At 43.5% G+C, this 23,219-nt stretch overlaps 3 protein-coding genes across 4 annotated transcripts in view; 1 reads left to right on the plus strand and 2 right to left on the minus strand.

The window, feature by feature from the left end:
* The window catches only part of LOC131104463 (fibroblast growth factor 14-like), a 41,174-nt gene extending 36,165 nt beyond the window's left edge, over positions 1-5,009 (minus strand). Inside the window, exon 1 of the mRNA XM_058051660.2 lies at positions 3,833-5,009. Within this exon, the coding sequence (XP_057907643.2) occupies positions 3,833-4,502 (670 nt within the window). The 5' untranslated portion in view covers positions 4,503-5,009. The remainder of the gene's footprint in view (positions 1-3,832) is intronic.
* Positions 5,010-7,857: 2,848 nt separating this feature from the next.
* cdadc1 (cytidine and dCMP deaminase domain containing 1) lies at positions 7,858-12,197 on the plus strand. 2 transcript variants are annotated; one of them, XM_078796793.1, is made up of 12 exons: positions 7,858-8,021; positions 8,221-8,498; positions 8,577-8,671; positions 9,052-9,229; positions 9,290-9,563; positions 9,632-9,838; positions 10,023-10,138; positions 10,851-10,900; positions 10,975-11,144; positions 11,212-11,401; positions 11,470-11,509; positions 11,578-12,197. In XM_078796793.1, exons 2-12 carry the CDS (start codon positions 8,402-8,404, stop codon positions 11,664-11,666), a joined length of 1,506 nt encoding a protein of 501 aa, XP_078652919.1. In that variant the 5' UTR covers positions 7,858-8,021; positions 8,221-8,401; the 3' UTR covers positions 11,667-12,197. The 2 variants fall into 2 exon arrangements, with proteins under 2 accessions (XP_078652919.1, XP_078652920.1); XM_078796794.1 differs by having other exon boundaries at positions 7,872-8,021; positions 8,207-8,498.
* A 664-nt stretch (positions 12,198-12,861) lies between these two features.
* On the minus strand, positions 12,862-23,191 carry cab39l (calcium binding protein 39-like). The gene is made up of 9 exons (XM_058050810.2): positions 22,801-23,191; positions 16,330-16,451; positions 16,094-16,258; positions 15,901-16,019; positions 15,650-15,818; positions 15,019-15,078; positions 14,871-14,936; positions 14,662-14,805; positions 12,862-13,628 (listed from the first exon to the last, which is right to left on the minus strand). The coding sequence occupies exons 2-9, from the start codon at positions 16,429-16,431 to the stop codon at positions 13,449-13,451; spliced, it is 1,005 nt and encodes a 334-aa protein (XP_057906793.2). The 5' UTR covers positions 16,432-16,451; positions 22,801-23,191; the 3' UTR covers positions 12,862-13,448.
* Between the last annotated feature and the right edge of the window lie 28 nt (positions 23,192-23,219).

The raw sequence follows: 23,219 nt of genomic DNA on the forward strand, positions 1-23,219 counted from the left end.
AAGGACGTTAACATCGACACCCTCCACTCCAATATTGACAATATTCTACTCCCCATTTGCATGCCAAATATGGGAGTCTGGGTGTCATTTCAATCCCGACTTGACCACCTCTCTCAACTGTTATGGCGACCTAATACTTTTGCTGTAAGTGCTGTACGTTTATTAGTAGCATTGGTTTATACAGTTTATGCTGACACATGCAGACGTCCATACACACAACTGGAGTTGTGCCATCCCCGGTGGGCCTTTACACAATACAGTAGTGCAGGCCAACACATGCTGAGTAAGCAATATTATGAAAAAAAAAACCTCACATGTCTTTGTCAGTTCAAGTGGCCATCTGTGATGCTGACTGTTTGTCCGGTCTGTCGAAGCACCACGGCTGTGCTTTGTAATCACTAAAACACCGGGAAAATGTACATTTAGCATTCGAGGCCCAGGCAAAGAGAGGACGCAGCACGGACTTCCCCAAAAATGTATATGAATGTTCTAAAATTTGACACATGATATTCTCGATCTAAGGCGGCACGGCGGTCTAGTGGTTAGCGCACAGACCTCACAGCTAGGAGACCAGGGTTCAATTCCACCCTCAGCGATCTCTATGTGGAGTTCGCATGTTCTCCCCGTGCATGTGTGGGTTTTCTCCGGGTACTCCGGTTTCCTCCCACATTCCAAAAACATGCTAGGTTAATTGGCGAATCCAAATTGTCCATAGGTATGAATGTGAGTGTGTTGTGAATGGTTGTTTGTCTATATGTGCCCTGTGATTGGCTGGCGACCAGTCCAGGGTGTACCCCGCCTCTCGCCCGAAGACAGCTGGGATAGGCTCCAGCACCCCCGCGACCCTCGTGAGGAAAAAGCGGTAGAAAATGAATGAATGAATGAATGAATATTCTCGATCTAAAGAACCACAGATTGGATGCTGGACACGCTTTCAAAAGCGCACGGCCATCAGAATGACGCTTGGGACCAACTTTGGCGTGTCTGACTGAGCGGCAAACTCTCAGATGCAATGTCAATATGTCAATAGCGTGAAACACGTCCACGTGCTGGAACACTGCCAATGTCAATCTCTGACCTCTGGCCAGAGTGGAGGGAAGCAAGCATGATGGGAAGCGGCAAAAATAATTCATAAATTTGTGTTTACTCTGGTATAACAGCGGCTCTTGCCAATACGGTGTTCTGTTCAAAAGATGATTTGTTTCCATTTGAAATTGTGGTTTCGGCCATTTTTGATCTTCAAGTACACCCGGGAGCTGACCATAAGGTGCCTGATCGGCAACTCATGTGGTCTCGATTAGTGCCGCACCAATTCATGTTGTGAATGGTCTTTTATACACAGGTGAGGTATTGTGGAGGTCTTGTAGCGTTCACTGTGGGAACGGAACTGGAGGAGTCTGTTGGAAAATGAGCTCCACTGCCTCTCTATTGTCCGACACAGGAATACATTTGCAAACATTACAAAAACTCTTTTTTCATGCTGTCACTATGGGGTGTTGTGTGTAAAATCTTGAGGGGAAAAAATGAATTGACTCCATTTTGGAATTAGGCCGACACATAACAAAATGTGGAAAATGCGATTCACAATTATTTTCTTCGTCAATTGAACTGAAGCTTATTGTTTCGTTTCATCAAGTAATCGGGTAGGCCCTAAACGCACCAAATCAATATGAACCAAACAGTTAGGGGGTTGGTCTGAATTTGAAAAAAATGTGAAAAAAATTACATTTGAAAGGCTGAACTCAGAGGATGTTTACATTTTTATGTCAAAAACGTATTACCACAATACCAAAATACCAGAGATGTCAGATATTGGCTTTGTTGCTGAAAACCGATATGCCGATATTGTCCAACTCTCCATTTACAATACCGATATGTGTAACATGACATATCTCCTGTGGTGGAATGAACACATATGTGTTGTTTACAGCATTTTTTTAAATATTGGTCTTCATGATCGGGAAATTATCGGTACCGATAATGATCAGACAAAATAAAGTACTTTTTGAATATTTGGATAATCAATTATACTCATCAATGAATTGTTGCAGTTGTAAAAGGAAAGCGGGTAAATACTTTCCAGATGCTGTATTAGACCACTTTGTGGTTGATTTGTGGAGAAGCAGCCAGGCTGTTCTGGATGCAAATAGCAAAGAGTATTGCAATGTTCTTATGGAAATAATAAAAAGAACTTTATTTCTTCATACTGTGATTAAATCATCCGTCACAACATCATTCAAGTCAAAGGTCTGAGCTACGTATATAAATCAAAACTATGCAGAAATACTTCTTAATGGATATATCAATCAGGCGTTGGGCTTGACAACCTTGGTTTCCCATTCATCTAAATCAGGGGTCTCAAACTCAATTTACCTGGGGGCCACTGGAGCTAGGGTCTGGGTGAGACCGCATCAGGTTTTCCAAAAAAAAAAAAACGCATTTATTAAAAACAGAAAAATTAATAAACTTTGTTTTGGTTCTGATTTTCTACAATAAAAGCTCTGATAAAACATTCCACTGTTCTCAAATATCTTAATTTTTATTTTTCTGCACAAAATAAGATGAAAAATAAATAAACAAATCAAGAATAAAGAAAATCAATCAATCAGTAATAAATAAATATAATAATAATAATAAAACGGCAAATAATAAAAACTTATAGTATAGTAAAAACATATAGTTGGTGGGTAGACAAATTATTATTTTCAGATTAAAATGAACAAAGCATTATTAGAGCCCTGTAGACATGACAAAACACAACTATAGTCACATTTATACTCTTTTTATTTACAACATATTGCGCAACTGCAGGGTCTTGAGACACATGCTAACTCGCAAAAAGGAGCGCTAGCGACCTAAACGATAGCCTTCAAGTTATTTCCTTTGAACTTACATAGCCAAAAACTTACCACTTCCACACGGATAGGGAGGATAACTATTAACAGTTATTTAACCTTTAACATGAACATTAATCAAATGTAATAATTTTTTCTGGGTACATGATACCATACAGCATCCATATCAAACTTGCGCAGGCCGCACTAACATTAAACTTTCATATCAAGGCGGGGGCCTAAACTAGTGTCCTGCGGGCCACATTTGGCCCGGGGGCCGTGTGTTTGAGACCCCTGATCTAAATTATTCACCCAACCATGAGACCATTTGGTCTGTTGCATGCTTCCAACTTAGTGGGAAAAGTTTGTGGACGGCTCATTTGTGTTCCAGCAGGACAAAACGAGGTCTATAAAAGCATTCAGGCACGAGAGGATGTGGAAGAACCTGCCCAGAACCAAGACACCAAAGCCCACCAGGCCTGTCTCCGTCCAATATGACCAATGTTGAGAATGAACTAGATGGAAAAAGTTGTCTCCAACACAGCTTGATTGCGTGAAGTCAGCTCCCTGTCAGGCTCTGCTGAGCACAGCATCGCACTGGGCCTTCAGTCTCTTGAGGGAGATGTTTGTGGTCCTACAACAGAGACAAGGGCCGACCCCCAACACACTTTATGCTCTCCATACTGTCTGCCTCCACAGCAGGAGTGGAAATAAGGCCATGTGCTGCTTAATCATGCAGGTTAGTGGAGCCTGAACTGCCCGCATGCTGCATTAGACTTCATTTTCCGCAGCATCTCTGTCACACACTTTTTTTGCACGCACTGCCACTCTATGTGCGCTACAGCACCTTACACCACAACCCGAGACGCCCTCGCCCCCCTCGCCCCCCTCTTCCTTTGCACTTGCTGCACAACTGCAGAGAAAACAGCAGCAACCAGTAGAACAGTCACAGCAAAGTCACTCGAATCAACTGCACACACTCAGACACTCAAACTCACCAGTTGGGTTCTTGGTTTTCTTGAGGCTCCTGCCACAAAGACACTGCAGCATATGCGATCCTTTGCTGAAAATGTTGCTCCAGATAAACCGCATGGATTTGGCCGAGACGGGGGAGGAAGAGGAGGAGGAGGAGGAGGAAGAGAAGGTGGGGGACGAGAGGCGCACCGGATGCGGCAGCCTAAAATTCACCCACCGCATGGGGGCCGGTCCGCCCCCCTGTTTGCATGCCAGCGGAACCGGCCAGCAGTCGGGCTCAGTTCGACGGTGCTTGGCTCCCCCGATCTGCACCATAGAAAGGTAGAAGAGAAGCAAGCCCGGTTCGTCGCCCGGTTTCTCGCCCGGTTCCTCCACGCGCACGTAGTCCGCCTTGACGTCGTTCCCGAGCGGAAGGAAAAGAGCGACCTCCGCGGCGCTTCTCTCTGGAGGCCGATGGTCCTCAGCAGGTGAGGAAGAGGAGGGAGAGAAGGTGATGGAGGAGGAGGAGCGGCTGATTCTGCCGCGCTCCCGCCGCGGCGTCAAGAGCCCCCGAGTGCTCCTCTTCGAATGGCGTCGTCGTGTGCCGCGCGGCGCGGGGAGAGGAGCGGCAGCGGCGGACAGGCATGCGGCGGCGCTAGCGTGTAGTCGGCGGTACGCGGCAGCTGTCGGCTTCTGCACAAAAAACCATTGCATATTAGTGAAGGAGGGATGGCAGGGCTCCGCGCGTCCGTCCGTCCGTCCGGGTGGGGGGGAAGAGGAGGAGGAGGAAGGGTGGGAGGGTTTGCGGATCCCGGGTGTCCGTCAGCAAGTCGGTGGCATCTTTCTATCGGTAGAAGCGGGCAACAACTGCAGCGGGGGCTCCTTTCCAAAGGCACACGCACGCACACGCGCACTCACACGCTAGATGCACAATCCTCCTCCGGCAGCCGAGCTGGTCTTCATCTGGTCCTCATCTAGTCAATCACTGCAGGGAATCTCTGCAATACCGTTTCCTCCTCAAAAAGTCATATGAATATTTCATCCTTCTCACAGCGTCCACTTCTCAATAATCCATAAGCTCCAGTGCGCGAAGGTTTTGCCGCTGCCTCCTTTTTTCCTCCCGCTCTTTCGCGCCTCCTCATAGGTACGCGGGAGCCGTGGCGGGAAAACGTGGACGGGAGAAGCAGACCGCTGACTGCTGACTGCTGCTGTACCGACAACCGACCGCCGGCTGGGCGCGAAGAGGTGCAACGAGTCACTTTAAGCAACATGCCAGGGAGCACGCAAGCGTACCGACACGCGGCATCCGGTTGGCACCTTCACAATAAATGCCTTTAAGGGCACGTGTGCGGTTTTCCAAACGTCCAAGGCAGGGAATACGTGAATGTAACTATTTTGTTGATATTGTCACACTGACATGTAGAACTTTGTTTTTACACAGTTTGTTTGCATAAAATCTTTGTCATGTTTTTATTCTCATTACAACCACGACTAACAAATAGAAAAGTATAAGTATAAAGCAGGAGTGTCAAGGGCCGAGGCACTACAGGTTCTGCTGGTCAGCAGATCTGCAGGTGATTTTAATGATTGACGCTCCTTTGGTTTGAGGGAAGGAGCTCGTCAAATAAATCACCTGATGGGGAAACTGGTTGGAAAGAAAACCTGCAGAGCCTCGGCCCTCTGTCGACACATGTGGTATAAAGGATATGCCAATTTTTGAGGCAATTTAACGGACTTGGATTTTTACTGTGAAGGAAATGTGTACTTCCGGTTTTCTTGTGCAATTTGATGCGCCCCGAAAGACTGAAGATGCATGCGAGCGGGTAGACACGTGGTTCCCACGCCGTCAGTGGGTTGGGGGGTTGGGTGGTTGGGGGGTCAACCGGCAACATCTAAGGAGAAGGATGGCGTCACTCAGGTGAAAAGCACATTCATTTGTCTCTTTTTCTTTCTTTAATATGGGAAAGCTATGGCACGTGGCATCAAAAGTCAGGGGTGCTGTCCACGGTTCTGAACCTCACAGTCACTGGCATATGCAAAACAGAGGAGATATATTTTCAACCCCCACATTAGGATCAATACAGAAACGGTAACATGTCCAACACTTGTTGCAGACAGCATGAACAAGCAGGTTTTACAATAATATACAGTTTTGCAGAAAAGTTTTTAAAAAAACACCGTATCAGCAACACCGCAAGACAGATAATTATCAGCAGCTGGTGGCAAACCTCCTGAAGTCCAACAAAGCCCATCCATCCATTAATTTTCTATGCCGCTTATCCTCATTATCCAGTTCTGGGGGTATGCTGGTAGGCTGGAGCCTATCCCAGCTGACTTTGGGCAAGTGGCAGGTTACACCCTGGATGGGTTGCCAGCCAATCACAGGGCACATATAGACAAACAACCATTCACACTCACATTCATACCTATGGACAATTTGGAGTCGCCAATTAACCTAGCATGTTTTTGGAATGTGGGAGGAAACCGGAGTCTAAAATAAAACAACTTAAGAAAATTGAAATAAAAAGACCGGAAGGTATGAAACTAAAAGGCAGAAAGTCTTCCGAGGAAATAAGCAAGCCAAATTCAAATTAGAAGGAAACTCAGTGATGTTGACGCAAGTTGGAAACCTTGACCAAGAGTTAGTGGCTGGTGTCGCCATGTCAACGGGCTCTAATGGGCTTTCCTAACTGATAACATTTGAATAAATACACTTGTGGCTGTCTCCTTCTGTGTGGAACAAAGACACTGTTTTTACCATCCGTCAGATTGTGATGCAAAGGATTCATTAACATCGTTCCCCTTAACAATGCCATCAAGAAAGCCAATCATTCGCTAGAGGACTCCATAAGCAACAGTTGTTTGACGGAGCCTCTGCAGTGGCAGCAATTACCAGCGAAAGCACCAGCAACAAGCATTGCTTTGTTTGCTGCATTGCAGTGTCGACAAATAAGTTGAGGATAATGAAGCGCGGCAGCTGGATCTTGCATATACTATGGTGACATTGAGGTCATCACATGCGAACACAGTCATTATGCAGGGCGACTGAGCCCAGCATCACACAATGTTCTGTGTGTGTATTGTTTGTGAGAGCTCAAGGCTGCAGCATGGGATTGCTGTCGTCAAGGGGCCGAAAAAAAGTGAGCTGCTCTGTCAGTAAAAAGCCACCGCTGAATATGCGTGTGTGAGCTTATCGCAAGCAAGGAAAAATAAAAGTCACAAAAGCTTCGTGTGGATTGGAAAAGTTCAAAAAATTGTCTTTACCAGCACAATCCAACATCAGCATCCTTTGCCAAGAATGCGCCCCAACTCCAAAGGGTGTGTTGTGTGGATCACCATGGTAACTCAGACCACAGCAAGCCAGCCTGTATCTCATTACAGTTTGTAAACTGAAAAATGAAGCTGGATTTTATTAGGAAGCACCCAGAATGTCACTTATAGGAACAATTATGGTGAACCATTTTAAAACGATGCTCTTCTTGAACGCTTATTGCCTCTGGTGTGATGCTAATATCCACAGGGATGATGGTGGCCTCATGCTGCAAATTCCTGGTATTCATCGAATACCAAATATTGCCCATTCACACTTGTTAGTAGATGATAACCATTAATATTTAAAGTCTTATTTTGGGGGAGCTGATGAATAAACATGGCAATGTAGCTAGCAACTGACTATGTTAGCCTTGGGGCCCCAAATGACTAAAAACATTTTGACCATTAAAACAAAGATTTGTTTTATTGGACCTCATTAAAAAATAAACTAAACAATCCTATTTAAAAGGGAATTGAAGGCATTACATGACAGTTATGCTCTCTTCAAACGTTATTTTCATTGGCCCTCATAAACAGGTGACAGAGCCGGTTTTGACCACAGTGGAAGGCGCCACCTAGTGTTAATATGACAAACTACATGTTGCTGCTCCAGAGCTCCGCTTCAAGCTAATGTTATTTTTTTTCGGTTTTGTGCATTAACCATCTCACTCAGGCGACTCAGACACCAACGTTCAAGTAGGCCATTTTTAAAAATAAGACATATTTATAAAATGGAAAATTAAAGCCACAGTGAGTTTCCCCGCCCGTGCAATGACGTCACGTATTTGCGGAAGTAACCCGTTTCATCAACAAACACGTCCGCGTACTCCCAAGCGAAGAGCACATTTAAGCCTACATCAGAGACGTGGGAGACTTCTTTAAGGACACCGATCGTGGCTTTGTTGACAGAAGCAGGCAAAGGTGAGCATTAAATAACAATGTTTCGCCTAACTATGCGTGAAAGCTTTTCCGACCTTCACCGCTTCAAGCTAGCAAAATGTCAGGCAGCCAGGCTAAACTGAGCTCACGTCACTGATCTTAGATCAGTGCTTTTAGTCGACAGGAGACATCGATGATGCGTTGTTTTGCAACCTGAATCTTGACAGCATCACATCCACAGACGCTCGGGTCGTTCTTCAGTCCTGTCACGTTTGGTCGATATCAGCACGGCTTCCCCTTCCTGTGTCGAATGCTGAAGAGAGCGAGGTGTCCGAGGCCAAGGGGCTGCCAGTCGCCTTCTGCATTCAGGTGCTCGGAATTCCCGACTTCCGGAGAGGGATTGAACGCAGCAAGCTGATTGAATGGAAGAAGGCCAGGGAGAGAGTCGTCTGATTAGTCTGGGCCAGACCAGGTCTCCTGCAAGAGACCACAGCAGCCAGACCGTCAGCACAGTGCAAGGTTTGGCCTTTTTTTAAAATCACATAATACAGCAATTTAATTTCTAGCATGAATGCTAATGACGGTCGTATGGTGCAGGTCATGGTCCCAGGTTGTCAAAGATAAACCTGCTCAGCTTGTTGAGTCTGTGGCTGGAACTGTTCCCACAGCAGCAACCTGGAGAAGAAGAGCAGGTAGGGGTGGTAGGGGTGTACCAATATTTACTAGAGGAGTGGCCAAATAGGATGCAAGAGAAATAAAAGTTGTAAATGTATGAGAAAAAAGTCATAAATGTAAGAGAATAAAGTTGTACATTTTTTAGAAAAAAAATTGTACATTTATAAGAAAAAAATTTATGACAATAATGTCTTCTGTCCTCGTAAATTTACATGAAAAAAGTTGTAAGTTATGAAAAAGGCGTACATTTAAAATAGTGTATTTATAATTTTATTATATAAAATTTAAATAGTGTATTTTATTAAGTCATAAAAATGTGTATATTTTTTAGGAGAAAAAAGTCCTTAATTTCTGACAATAATGTAATAATCCAAGTTTTTGTCCTGTTGTGTTGCAGTACCGCAATGTGGGTCTAGCGGTGGTTCGGGACTCTAAAGTGGTGGGACTCCACTACTCCGGACATGAGCTCCACGCCGGACAGGCAGCCATCCTCCAACATGGCGCCCGTCTGGCTGACTGTCAGCTGTACTTCTCCAGGCGACCGTGCGCCACCTGCCTGAAGATGATCATCAATGGTGAGCAGAGGAGGAGATGAGAACGTCCTTGGCGTGCTGATTGGGCTGTTGTGTTTACAGCTGGAGTGAGTCAGATCTCCTTCTGGCCTGGAGACCCCGAATGCAGCATGCTGAGGCCCAGCCCCCACGGTCCTCCCATCCCAGAGGAAGCCATGCTGGATGCCATGGCGACCGAGAAGCTGAAGTCCAACAGCCGCTCCCACATATGCTTGCTCCTCCAGCCTCTAGCTCCTGGCATGGTGCAGTTTGTTGCTGAGACGTCCAGAGAGTGTGACTTCATGGCGGGAGCTGCTGATGATGATCTCGGCCTGAACATAGAGGAACTCTTTAGCAGGTATTTGAACTCGCTGTCACCTACACGTGTAACACCGGCTTTCAAGAACATCTATTGGTCTTCTCTAGGGAACAGGAGAAACACTTCCAGGATTTCTCCAAGCATTTTCTGATAGAGAGCCCCCATCAGCACAGAGAGATTTTGACTCTTATGCATCTGGAGAACTTCTGCGTGGAACCTTACTTCTCCAATCTGAGACACAACATGAAGGAAGTGGTGGAAGTTCTGGCTGCCGTGGCGGCCGGGGTGCCACAGCGACACTGCAGCTTTCACCGGTAAGAAGCGCTCAACTCCTCCCCTCAGAAACGACATTGAGTGACATTTTCTCCAAATAAGTCAATCCAATCCACACAAAATATCCCCATTTTGTAGTAATTCCACATTTCAGCATTCACACGTACAATAAATCATAGAGATGTCCTTCTTCAGCTGTTTGATGCTGTCACTGATTCAACACAGGGAACCCTTCGTCACTGATGCATCATTAATGTCATCGCCCCCTCGCCATGAGGGCGTTTCCCAAGAAGTTGCCCGTCATTGCATCATCCAAGCCAGGCTCTTGGCGTATCGGACAGGTCTGCTCAGAAAACTGAAGCTTTATGGCTTGTTTTTTAGCAAAAGGACTTCACAGTGGTGTGAAAAAGTGTTTACCCCCTTCCCGACTTCTTATTTGTTTTGCCTGTTTGTACTTAAATCATTTCTCTGTGTGGAAAAATTTGCTCACTTGCCTCAGTTAAGGTCAGTGTTTATGACTTCACCATAAGAGACAGACTGGGCAAGAACATTAAGTGTCATCTCAATTTTGCCAGAAAACATCTTGATGATTCCCAAGAACTTTGGGAAAAGAGACAAAGGTGTGTCTCCCATTACATCTGGTGGAAAAGTAATTTACCATTATACCAACAGTAAAATACAGTGGTGGTAGTGTAATGGTCTGGGGCTGTTTTGCTGCTTCAGGACCTGGAAGACTTGATGAATGGAACCATGAAGTCTTCTGTCTACCAAAAAAGGAGAATGAGAATGGCGACCAATCAAAAACTTGGATTCTGCTGCAGGATAATGATCCAAAACCCACCAGCAGGTCCACCTCTGAATGGCTGAAGAAAAACACAATGAAGACTTTGGAGTGGCCTAGTCAAAGCCCCCTTTTCTCCGTTAATATTAAAAAGTCCAATATTTCCATCTGTTTGATGATCTGAACCATTCTAGTGTGACAAACAGAACACTTTTCCACACCACTGTATAGTGTGTTGTAACCAGCTTGTGTAATCGCCGTTGTGCTTCCAGAGGACCCTAAGGTGGGCGTCGGTGCCGTTATTTGGGCCCACGGACAGTCGGTATACTCTTGTAAAATTTGTCTACTGTTGTTTGGACTTAACCAAAGGAAAAAAACATCCCTTTCTTGTCGTAGGGTGTCCTTAATGGCCCCGGTGGTCTGTTCTTAGTGGGCTGCGGCTATAACGCTTACCCAGCGGGTTCGCAGTACGCCGAGTACCCCCTCATGGATGACAAGCAGGAGGACAAACGGCGGCGCAAGTACCGATACATTATCCATGCAGAGCAGAACGCCCTAACCTTCAGGTATCAACGTTGTGTTCTCGTCAAACCATCACTGTGCCGCCTGACAGCAGCTCCACAATTCTTCTAGAACTCGAGACATCAACCCTGAAGAAGCCACCATGCTGTTTGTAACAAAATGTCCCTGCGACGAGTGCGTTCCTCTGATTCGAGGCGCCGGCGTCACGCACATCTACACCAATGACCACGACAGCGATCGGGACAAAGGCGAGATTTCCTACCTCCGCTTCAGCAACCTGAAGGGCATCCAGAAGTTCATAGTGAGCATCGATAAGCGTAGATCTTAATTGTCACCAGACCAAAACACCAAAGTGTCTTGTCTTCACAGTGGCAAAAGGACGCCGTCGCTTCTTCTAATGTCACCACCAGTAAGCCTCATCCCGTCCCACTTTTTGTCCCACCTCATGCTCCTTAACAGCCACATCTTTGCTTCCAGACGGTTATGCCGGCAAGCGCAGCAGGGCGGAGGCGCAGGGGAAGCCCAGCGTCAAGAAGCTACGCAACAACTTGGAGTCCATGAGCTGAGAATCAACCCGAGCACGCCGGACCTGGACCTCCTCTTCCATCAGCACCAGTTTTTTCTGGTAGCCCACAATCGTATGATGACAATGGGATTGAGGAGAACACACCACATTGACTTCATCATTAAGAAGCAGCCGATACATACAGTCACCTCGGTTAAGGTCCGCCCCGGTTAGAGTTCTTCTTGGTTATGTTCATCATTTATTCCATTCTCTGTTTAGCATGTGTCTTATTTAGTTGTTAATACACCGCGTGAGTCCAATGTGTTTTTCCATTTAAATTATTTATACTTTAATTGATTTTTATTATTTAGATTTAACAATTACATTATAATTTACAAGTACATATACATATGTACAATTAATCTAAACATATACAAATGACCAACGAAAGATTACTTTTACCTGAAAGCGGTTGGAAAGACACCCGAAACTAAAAGCAAAGCATAGGAAGCCAAATAATAAAAAACAAAATACTTTTGCACTTTTGTATTATTTAAACTGATCAAAAATATATTTTAGAGTATATTATTTTAATATTGTCCTGATATGCAGAAAGAAGCCTTTCTGCGGCTTCAAAAATGTATAAATAAATCATTGCTGTTGACTGCAGCCTAGTAAAACATATGCATATTCCAGCCAGTGTTGTTATTTTTTTGCCCAGAATTAAATACTTTTAAGCATAAACACAGCCAATGGAGACGCATGTTAGGTGTCAGCCATGTTACAGTACCAAAAACATAAGCCTTCGTAGGAAGTACTGTACATAACAAGTCAAAAAAGAAACGCTAATGTGTGGTCTTATTGGGTAATACAAGAGTAAAGGCAACTATAGGGGTGTTATTTCGTGGCTAGAGGGCTTTAATGATTATAAAAACTGTATTTAGAAGGTTCTAAATTGGGTTTCTATGCTCAAACAACAAATATATAAAGAATCCTACTTCGTGGAAATTCACTTATCACCATGGGGTTTGTTACAAATGACATAACACAAATTGTTGCGTTCCCGTCTTTTTTTTTTTATTGTCAGTGTGGTACACAATACGGGGTGTGTGCAGTGGGGAGACACCCGGGAGATAATGTTTGGACTGCTTGGCATCTCGCGCAAAGAAAAACATCCACTGGTGAATAAACCTGACCCCTTAAAGCTTGTCTTTTATTGGTTTTGCACATTTTGTAGCTCCATTTTCAGGATGTGATGGTTTTTTTTTTAGTTTTTTTTTTTTTTTACAGTCCACTGTAATCAGAACTACTCACCGTCTCGGAGAATGAAGCTCCTTCCTTGAGAGATACAAAACATAAAGCCCACTGCAAACTTAAAATGGCACTTCTGAATCTTCCACACGACATGAACAAAATCATCCAAATCAGAAAAAACAGGGAGGAACCCATAAACGAACATCCATTTCAAATAAAAGTGCTAAAGGCGCCGCAGGAAGATGAAAGATGACAACGTGGAGTGTCCGTTCATTTGCAAATTGAGTTGTTGTTGGCAACATTTGGCGTATGTTTAGTAAGATGGCGTCCAGCTGTAAACGGTTCTTGTATCTTATGAGTAGACCACGTACTTCCTTCCATCAAGTAAGCGGTGACGGAATTTGATCAAGGTGATTGAATGCTACGTGCTAATGACCAAAAAACATGAAATACAAAAGAAAAGTGATTGAGAACTATTCTTGCACACATTTTAGTGGAGCAAAAGAGCAAATACAAATATCTTGATTTTGTTTAAATAGTTAATGTGTTTTTTTGTTTCTACATGTTCCTATTGATGAAGAATTGAGCTTTAGGAAGCCGGTTTCTTGAGATCCCTGATCTGTTTGATTAAGTACGTCTTCTCATCGTTGAACTGCTCGTCATCCGTGCGGTCCTTCTGGAAGTTGCTCAGGAAGTCGATCAGTTTGGTCTGATTCTTGAGGAGGATGTCGACGATGGGCTGCGTCTTGCTGGGGTTGGCCACAAACACCTGAGTGCAGGGATGGATGAAGGAAGGAAAAGGGTCAAAGGAACGAGCAGAAAGCACAGGACTCATCACGTTACATACCACTATCATGCTAGTAGGTGTTAGCATGCTAACGATTGCTAGTCTGAAAACATTAACATAGCTTTTTTTTATAGGTAGACACATATATAACCACATTGCACTATTATGCTAGGTGTTGGCATGCTAATGTTAGCATGTTAGTATTGCTAGCACACTAATATTAGCATTGTAACTTTTTAGCCCTTTCATATCTAGACACACTGTTAGAATGCTACATCATAGCATTTTTAGTTTATAGGTAGACACTATTGTACTGGGTGCTGGCATGCTAATGTTAGCATGTTAACATAGCGAGCAGGTTAATATTAATATGGTAGCATTTTTAGCTGTTTTCGTGCGTAGACACATCCGAACACTTAGCACTACCATGTTGAGTGCATGCCAACATTAGCATGAGCGCATGCTATCATGCTAATATTAGCATAGTATAAATTTTATACATTTTCATGAATACTAACTTAAGCAGAAACTTATCAATATCATACTTGGTGTTTTTAGCATTTTCAGAGGTGGGCACATAGAAACAATTGGATTAATAAGAGTAATAAGAATATAAGGGTGACTTATTTCACTTACTAGGTCTACTATATCGGGTAAATGGAGGGTAAAGATAACTATAGGGGTGTTATTTCATGTCTAGCGGGCTCTACTCTAATAATGTTAAAAGTTTAAAGTGTATTTACCGAGCTCACTAGTTAGCCTCTAATTGATTTATTCTAAACTTGAGTTTAGAATAACTTAAGCCAGAGTCAACCACGAGAAAGCAATCATGAATTCATTCTTAAAGGGTGTAATAGAACGAGGAAGCGATGTTTGAACTGTGAAGTGGTGAAGGACGACTGCACTTGAAGATGTCGACAAAAATGGGCCCTTTGAGTGTCAGAAAGCGGTTAGACGCTGGACCAGAATGACACAAGCCGGTTGGGAGTTGGACCGTACTGCCATCTGTTCCTACCTTGAAGACGTGGAAGGCCTCAAACTGGATGTTGGGACTTTTGTCTCTCAGCAGGTTCATCATCATCTTGAGATTCTCCGGCTTGCTGATGTAGCGCGTCATCACGGTGAAGTTGTGTCGGTCCAGCAGCAGCTCGCCCAAAAGCTGCGGGAGAGGCTCGCGCGTCACATGACAAACCGTGTTGCACGACGACCCGTGGGTATACACACCTTGAGCGACTGCCTCTTGGTGACGTAGTTCTCAGAGTGCAGCAGCTTCTCGTAGTCTGCAAACACCTGCGGTGACACGTCACACCGTTCAACACGCTGCACGCCGTTGGCATTTGCAGGCGGACCAGGCTGGTCCACAATCACTCACCGCATCGTAGTGCTGTTCCAGATATTCCGCTACGAGCACTTTGTGCCTCGTCAGGAGATCCTGCAAGAAAAAGCTCTTGGGGTCATTTTGGTATAAAAATTGGCATATTTCATAATTCATTTCCTTGATTAAGGGCGGCACGGCGGTCTAGTGGTTAGCGTGCAGACCTCACAGCTAGGAGACCAGGGTTCAATTCCACCCTCGGCCATCTCTGTGTGGAGTTTGCATGTTCTCCGCATGCAAGTGTGGGTTTTCTCCGGGTACTCCGGTTTCCTCCCACATTCCAAAAACATGCTAGGTTAATTGGCGACTCCAAATTGTCCATAGGTATGAATGTGAGTGTGAATGGTTGTTTGTCTATATGTGCCCTGTGATTGGCTGGACTGACCAGTCCAGGGTGTACCCCGCCTCTCGCCCAAAGACAGCTGGGATAGGCTCCAGCACCCCCGCGACCCTCGTGAGGAAAAAGCGGTAGAAAATGAATGAATGAATGAATTTCCTTGATTAATTTGATGAGCCCTACAAAAAATACATTTTATAGATAATATAATAGATAATAATTTGACTTTTACATGCAGCAAACAATGCAAACTACGTATAAATGACGAACAAAAAGGATCAATTCGGGTACCTTAAAGGTGGCGAAGGCATCTGAGGCGATATCGAAGGTGGACATCTCCACGTAGCTGAAGAATCTGTGGAAATGATCGGAATAAAGAACCACCTTGGCCAGCGGCTCGTGGCGGATGCACTCCCTCAGCATAATTCCACAGTTGAGGGCCACCTGTGGTGTCTCGTACCTTCAGAACCAAAAACCAAGGTGGGTCTGAGTCACTGGAGCAGGTCTTGCCTGTGTGTGTGTGTGTGTGTGTGTGTGTATACCCTTTCAACAGGATAAAGAGAACCTCTTGATGTGAGCAGAAGTATTCCACAGTGGGGCACCGGGTTCCAATCTGCCTCCTTAAGATGTTGTTAAAGATCTGGCACACGTCCTTCTTGCCCTGAAAGCAGCCGTGCAGCAAAGGAGACCTTGAAGCTAGCATCAGGGTGATGACCATCAGGGTCACTGCCTCACCTCAAAGTCAATGACCTGCAGGTGCTCCACCAGCGTGATCAGCAGGCCGCTGTTGTAGAGCTCCTGGGCCAGCTGGGCCACCGTCTCCGTGTGCGGCTCCTTATCATTGCTCCCGTATAGAATCTCCTTCATGGACACCAGACACTTGGACACCTCCTCGGACGCCTGCAGAACAAGGACGAGGAGTTTGGAGCTGGCAGGTGTCTTCTACAGTTTCACAGATGGCGTCCAGCTACCTTGTCTGTCTTTTTGTCCTGCTTAACCAGTACGGCCAAGTTCTCCTTGAGGGTCTTGATGATCTCCACCGGAGTCTTGTGGGATTTACCAAACAGAGGCATGGTGGACTCACACTCAGGTCCTGAAACATACATTTCATAAGTGAGGTGACACCTAGCGGCTGTATATACGCTATTATACGCTACATACACATCCCATAGACAACATGATTATTTCAGGACAACTACAAAATTGTGTTCAGAATTGAGGTATCACCTTATCGAAGCGATATAAGGTACACGCATATCACAGCATATGGGCCAAACCTGACGATTGCACCTCCCTTTAGCACCCGAGTGGAACAATCCTGATGGCACACTTGCTGCCTTCGTGGAGGAGGTCATTATGCAAGAGCCAGCCGGGCTTGCAGAGTCACATTCTCCTCTCAATGTGTCAGACTCTGGCCAAGATACGAGCATGCTTTTTTTAATAATGGAGACAATAAGGTAGATGACTGGTGGGCGAGAGGCGTCAGGTAGAGATGGACCAATAGCAGGAGAGACACAGGATTCTAGAGCTGAACTTTACAACAGTAAAATCATCCTGAAATCATTTCTTTATGGCTTTCTAAATACAGTTTCTTTCTTTTAAACCATTAATAGAGCCCGGTAGACATGAAGTAACACCCCTATAGTCACTTTTACACTCCTATTATTCTTTGTTTACACTGGCAACACTGATGTGTCGGCTTCGGGGTCACTGCTAGTGATGTGTGGTGCGATACTGAAATATCAATTCTTATAATACCAGCTGCTCATGTCGAAGCAATAACTGATTGTGTGAATTCTGAAAAAAGTTTTCATACTAATAGTTCTTCTTAATAATTCATCCGTTATTTCAGGGGTCTCAAACACGTGGCCAAATGTGGCCCGCAAGACCCTAGTTTGAGGCCCCCGCCTTGATATGAAAGTTTAATGTTAGTGCGGCCCGCGCAAGTTTGATATGGATGCTGTATGGTATCATGTACCCAGAAAAAATTATTATGTTTGATTAATGTTCATGTTAAAGGTTAAATAACTGTTAATAGTTATCCTCCCTATCCATGTGGAAGTGGTAAGTTTTTGGCTATTTAAGTTTAAAGGAAATAACTTGGAGGCTACCGTTTAGGTCGCTAGCTCTCTAGTTTGCGAGTTAGCATGTGTCTCAAGACCCTGCAGTTGCGCAATATGTTGTAAATAAAAAGAGTATAAATGTGACTATAGTCGTGTTTTGTCATGTCTACAGGGCTCTAATAATGCTTTGTTCATTTTAATCTGGAAAAAATAATTTGTCTAACCACCAACTATATGTGGTTTCTGAAGTTGTTATTATTATTATTATATTTATTTATTACTGATTGATTGATTTTCTTTATTCTTGATTTGTTTATTTATTTTTCCATCTTATTTTGTGTAGAAAAATAAAAAGTAAGATATTTGAGAACAGTGGAATGTTTTATCAGAGGTTTTATTGTAGAAAATCAAAACCAAAGCAAAGTTTATTCTTTTTTCTGTTTTTAATAAATGTGTTTTTTTTTGAAAACCTGATGCGGCCCAGTCTCGCCCAGACCCTAGCTCCTGTGGCCCCCAAATAAATTTAGTTTGAGACCCCTGCTTTATTTGATTGGTTTTATTATTTTACTTGTTTATTGTTTTAAATACCATTTTCACATATTTGATACGATTTTGTCCTCTGTTGTTTGTGTAATTCAATTAATACTGTACTTCAATTAATAACAACTTGAACCAATCAATTACCCATCTGGTATTCTTTCTGTTAAGACATGATATACAAAGTATTCCACCAAGTACAGCAACACTGCTGTTAGGCAATATGTTTAGCCACTAGGGGGCAGCAGAGTACCGCTGACGAGAAGAGTAACAAGGTTTGATGAGACGCGTTAACGGGCCTGTTTAACAAATAACAGCAAATGGTATTACATAAGATATGGCAAAATTCACAAAAATTAAATATTTACAATGGATGGATAGAAAAAGGTCATTTTGCGTATTCTACTTCCGCTTTTCCTTTGCAAAAAAGGGAAGTGGGGGTGAGTTAATGATTATTGCGCCATAAACCCCGGATATTTGTGCACACGTCTCACAGCCCGGTCAATATCTGTCACAGGATAGAAGAGGCACTGAAAATACGACAGCAATATTTTCAGGTTGAGTGGTGGTTACAGATCACGGCAAACTCAAACATCACCTTGTTCACCCCTCCCCAGCAGAAAGCAGCATCGGGGCCACAAAACAAGACACAAAAAGTTGAAATATGATGAGAATAGCGGCGCAATATAACATGTGAATGTCAAAAGCGCCACATAAATGTCAATGGGAGGAGAGCCGCTTGAGGAGACTTTTGCCTGTGCGTTGCTGACATTTTTTCTAAATAACTGGATTACATTATGTCCCATGGGAAAAAAGTACCTCGGTTTTCATATGATTTGGTTTTCATCTGATCTTTTGCCCCCCCTCGGTCCACTCCACTAAGCATACTGACAAAATTAAAGGATGCAGGGCACAATAAAACTGCATCTGAGATTTGGTCAAGGTGGCTTCATGGTGGATGTTGGGCTCCATAGCTACAGCGGTAGTTCCCCTTCACTGTGTCATCGTACTGGTTGTTTATACTTGACACCGTCAATAAATTCCTATTGTGTGGGAGAGTTTGTTGACGTCTATAACCATGTCAAATGATTAGCACTACTCCAAAATTATTTTGCGCCACCGTTTTTTCCCAGTTTGGATGGACTTTTATTGGATTAGGGACCTGACTCAAGAAGTTTGTGTTGTATCAGTGGCGTCATTCATCTTTGTATATTCAGCAATACTGTAGCTACTCTATACTTTTCTCCTGATTTTTTCCGGTTTCCCTCATAATCTTCATTTCCTGTTCAATGATATTACAGTAAACCTCGGATATATCGGAAATTCGCTCACAACGGACAGATAAAAAGGAACACATTTTTCTGTAATGCATTTCCAATAAAAATTCATTGCATATATCGGATTTTTTATAACGGATTTCGCCTATTTCGGACAAAATCTCCAGTCCCGTTCCAATGCATTTCCATTAAATTTCCCTCGCATTTATCGGATGGCCGCATCGTGGCACTCCGATTCGGCGAATCGTGACAGGCCGCTATAATATGTCATTTGCAGCGTTTGCAGCGTTGCCTGCGCGTCCAGGTACATTGGAAACATAGTCATGGATAAAACGGATAAAATCTGATTTACGCATATACCGGATATAAATCCGATATTTGCGTGAAACTGACATTTTCCGGTATACGCATAGAACGGATTTCGCTTATATCGGACAAAACCAGTGGGAACAATTGAATCCGATAAATCCGAGGTTTACTGTAGTAGAATGTGCCACGGGCCGCAGTTTGGATGCCCTTGAACTAAACATCAGCCATCCTAGAGGGTCAAAGGATCAGCTGATGGAGTGCATATGTGATGATGAATACTGCGAGCCACCTTGTCAACAGAATGCAATAAATCCTCCGGTGTGGACTCCTCCCAAGACCTGTCTTTGGGCTCCCTTCTTCTCTAAAAGCCTGACCAAATGTTACGCAACAGACTTTTAATCTGACGACCACTGGGCTCGGGCTCAAACAGTCACAACACCCCGCTGCTGCGTCTATAGCGTCTAACACGTGGTGAAGTAGATGCGGTCACACTTTCTTGTTTGAAGTTCATCTGGAGGTTGTGCCTTCGTTCTTGTACACATCCCACGCTCCACGCTCCACTTGCATCTGCTCGCCAAGCTGCACTCTTTCCACACACATAACAACCTTGACACCTCACATTAGACCGCTGCTGTCACTTTAAGCATCACGGCACCGCCAGCCCTGATGGCGGCCAGTGTTTGGTGACACTCTACTGGGGCTTACCAAAAACCTGCGTGGGGACGGGGATTCAGACATTAGCGCACTGCAGCACAAAAACATGCACATAACTGAACGAAAAAGAGCTGCGGGCCCTCAGTGTGGTCTGCAAGGCAAGCTTTTCTTCAAATACTTCAAGAGATTGGTGGCAAAAACCCTGCACAGTTGGCTAGGTACACTATAGTTGTAAACAATACACTCTTGTACTGTATCGGATATAGAAGGAGTGTACAACCTTTGTACACAAAGTACTGCATACAGAAAAATGAAAGTGAAGAAAACATGGTAAACCCATTCCACTGGTGACTAAATATAAAGTTTTTTTTTTTAAACTACTATTTTAACAAAAATATGTCCTGGTAATCCTATTACTGGTAATATTACTTATTTGCCATTTTTTTCTGCACCGAGTCAATGAATAAAGTATCATTTGTTGATAATGATTGGGGAGAATTGAATAAATACATGAGAATAATTATGTAATACCACAGTATATTTTAGCTAGGTACACTCTAGTTGTAAACAATACACTCTTGTACTGTATCGGATATAGTAGGAGTGTACAACCTTTGTACACAAAGTACTGCATACAGAAAAATGAAAGTGAAAATGTGGGTAGAGATGCAGCAATTAATCGGTGATTATGCAATTAGCTAATTAATCTACAAACATTTTTCTAGTTATCTAAACTAGTTATTAAGCCCACACAAGATGACCACTCCAAATGCCTGGTTCATAGTGACATAGTGATTACTCGATTAATCCAAACAAGCTTCAGGTTAATCAACTAAGAAAATAATTATTGGTTGCAGCCTTAGATATTTCTCACGTGCTTAGAAAACATGGTAAACCCATTCCACTGTTGACTAAATATAAAGGTTTTTTTTAAACGACAATTTTAATTAAAAAATGCCCTTGTAATCCTATTACTGGTAATATTACTTATTTGCCATTTTTTCTGCACCTAGTCAATGAATAAAGTATCATTTATTGACAATGAGTGAGTAGAATTAACTAAATACAAGAGAATAACTATGTAAATACCAGTATATTTTTAATCAACAATTTTAATGAATATATTTCCTGGTTATCCTGCTCTAAATTCCCATTTTCTGTCACTGAAAACCTCATTCAGATCCAAATGTGCAAAAGGTCAATTCTAGCTATTTCTATACTAGTCTTAAGATTTCCATCAGGTCTTTATGTTGCATAATATTGTTGTATTTTGCATAATGTATGTTCTTGTTACTGTGGATTGGTGATGACTTCAAGCTGAGTGAAGTCTTTGTGACTCGTGTCTCTACTTTCTTTGTATGACGTCATCTTTAGTATTAGTCCGGTTCCCTGATGCCTTTGACAAAGACTGCCCAATTACAACAGAGGGTTGACAATTTCATCGTAGTGCTCGTTTCATAGCGAAAACAAAGCCGCCTATATACACAGATGGGTGCCAAGTTTGCAATTGGCACACCAACCGCTTTGACTTGGAGTCCAAAAATGTCCCCCTGTGCCGCACCTTTGGACACCCGTGTGCAATGGCATCCTCTTTTGGTTGCAGTAGGTATGAGCCAAGTCTCTCGGGACATATCACCAAGGACTTATCTGATGTGGCCAGCATCTGGGTGTTGTCAATGCAGATGCATGTTGCGATAAGAGGTCATTTGACTTTCAAAATAAAAGCAGCTTTTTTTTCCATAAACATTTGCATTTTTGGTCTCAAATTAGCCAAAAGCGACCAACATTGTCTTAATGTGGCATTTTTTTTGCAATAAAAACACAGTGGATCTGGGCTTGATGAGTTGGCCTTCATAAAACGTGCTGTCAACATATGCGGGTTCCATTGTATGTACTATAAACGACAACTACAATAATAAACATACTACTACGCACATACGTATTAGACATGGTCAGTCCATGGAAACTTACTTCTGATGTTGTAATGGCATTTTTCACACATGCTCCATCACTCCTTTGCTTTTTAGATCATTTTAGAAGAGATTTAAAAGCAATTAAAATTTGGCCAGGTTGTTGTATAGGTCAACGTATTTTCTAAGTCTTTGAAAGAGACCCTTTCCTACTTCCGCAATGAAGCAACGTGACTTTTACTTTTAAAATGACCGGAAGCCACTTTGTTATCATCCTAGCGAGCATGACACCTGACGTCTAAAGTAACAGCAGGCTGGGAAAAGGGAAAAACAAAAATGAAAACACACTCATGTCAACATCAGGGGTGTAAATGACTGAATAGCTCAGAGAATGAGAGTTTGTGATAAAGTGTGCGGTTGACAGCACGTCCAAGAATGGCAGACAGCGTGATTTGACAAGGCTACACCCCTCTCTCCCTGCGGCTCAAGTCGCTTTTTGTTTGACAAATGTCCCAATCGAATCACAGCCGTATCCCTCGTATCGGCATATCAGCGGCTACAAATGTCTGACTGGACGTCATCTAATAAAACATCTGAGCAAGCTGACCCCTGGTGAAGTTACACAAGACTACCAAGGGCAATAAAACATCACAGTTGCGTTCACGAGCAGATCTCCTACAGAGGATACTTACAAGTAAGGAAGAATCTGTTGTGTTTGAACGTCTACGCCGCTTCTGACCCGCTTCACAGCCGCCCCGATGAACTTGGGCCGTCACGCCAGGGTTGTTAGTTTGCCCGGCAGCCAGCTAAAAAGTGTGCAAAACAATTTAAAATGTGAGGAATCTGTTAGGAAGGCAGTACGGAATTCCATCTGGTTGATTTCAAGCCTTTTATCGAGCTAGCAAGGGCGAGCTACGCGACTTCCGGTTTAAACTTTTGGCGTAAAAGCGGACATTCGCTATGAGTAGGTGAACAAACACAAAGGAGAAGGAAAGACGATTGGTTTGGAAAACACAGTTGAATTATATTCTTTGATGTCTCGTCCGTTACACGGTATACGTTTGGGTACAATTAGATTTCCTTGTCTGAGTCCGCAGCGAAACACACCAAA

Source organism: Doryrhamphus excisus, linkage group LG15, assembly GCF_037039965.1.
Source record: "Doryrhamphus excisus strain RoL-2023G ecotype Guam linkage group LG15, RoL_Dexc_Guam_v1.1, whole genome shotgun sequence".
NCBI lineage: Eukaryota > Metazoa > Chordata > Actinopteri > Syngnathiformes > Syngnathidae > Doryrhamphus > Doryrhamphus excisus.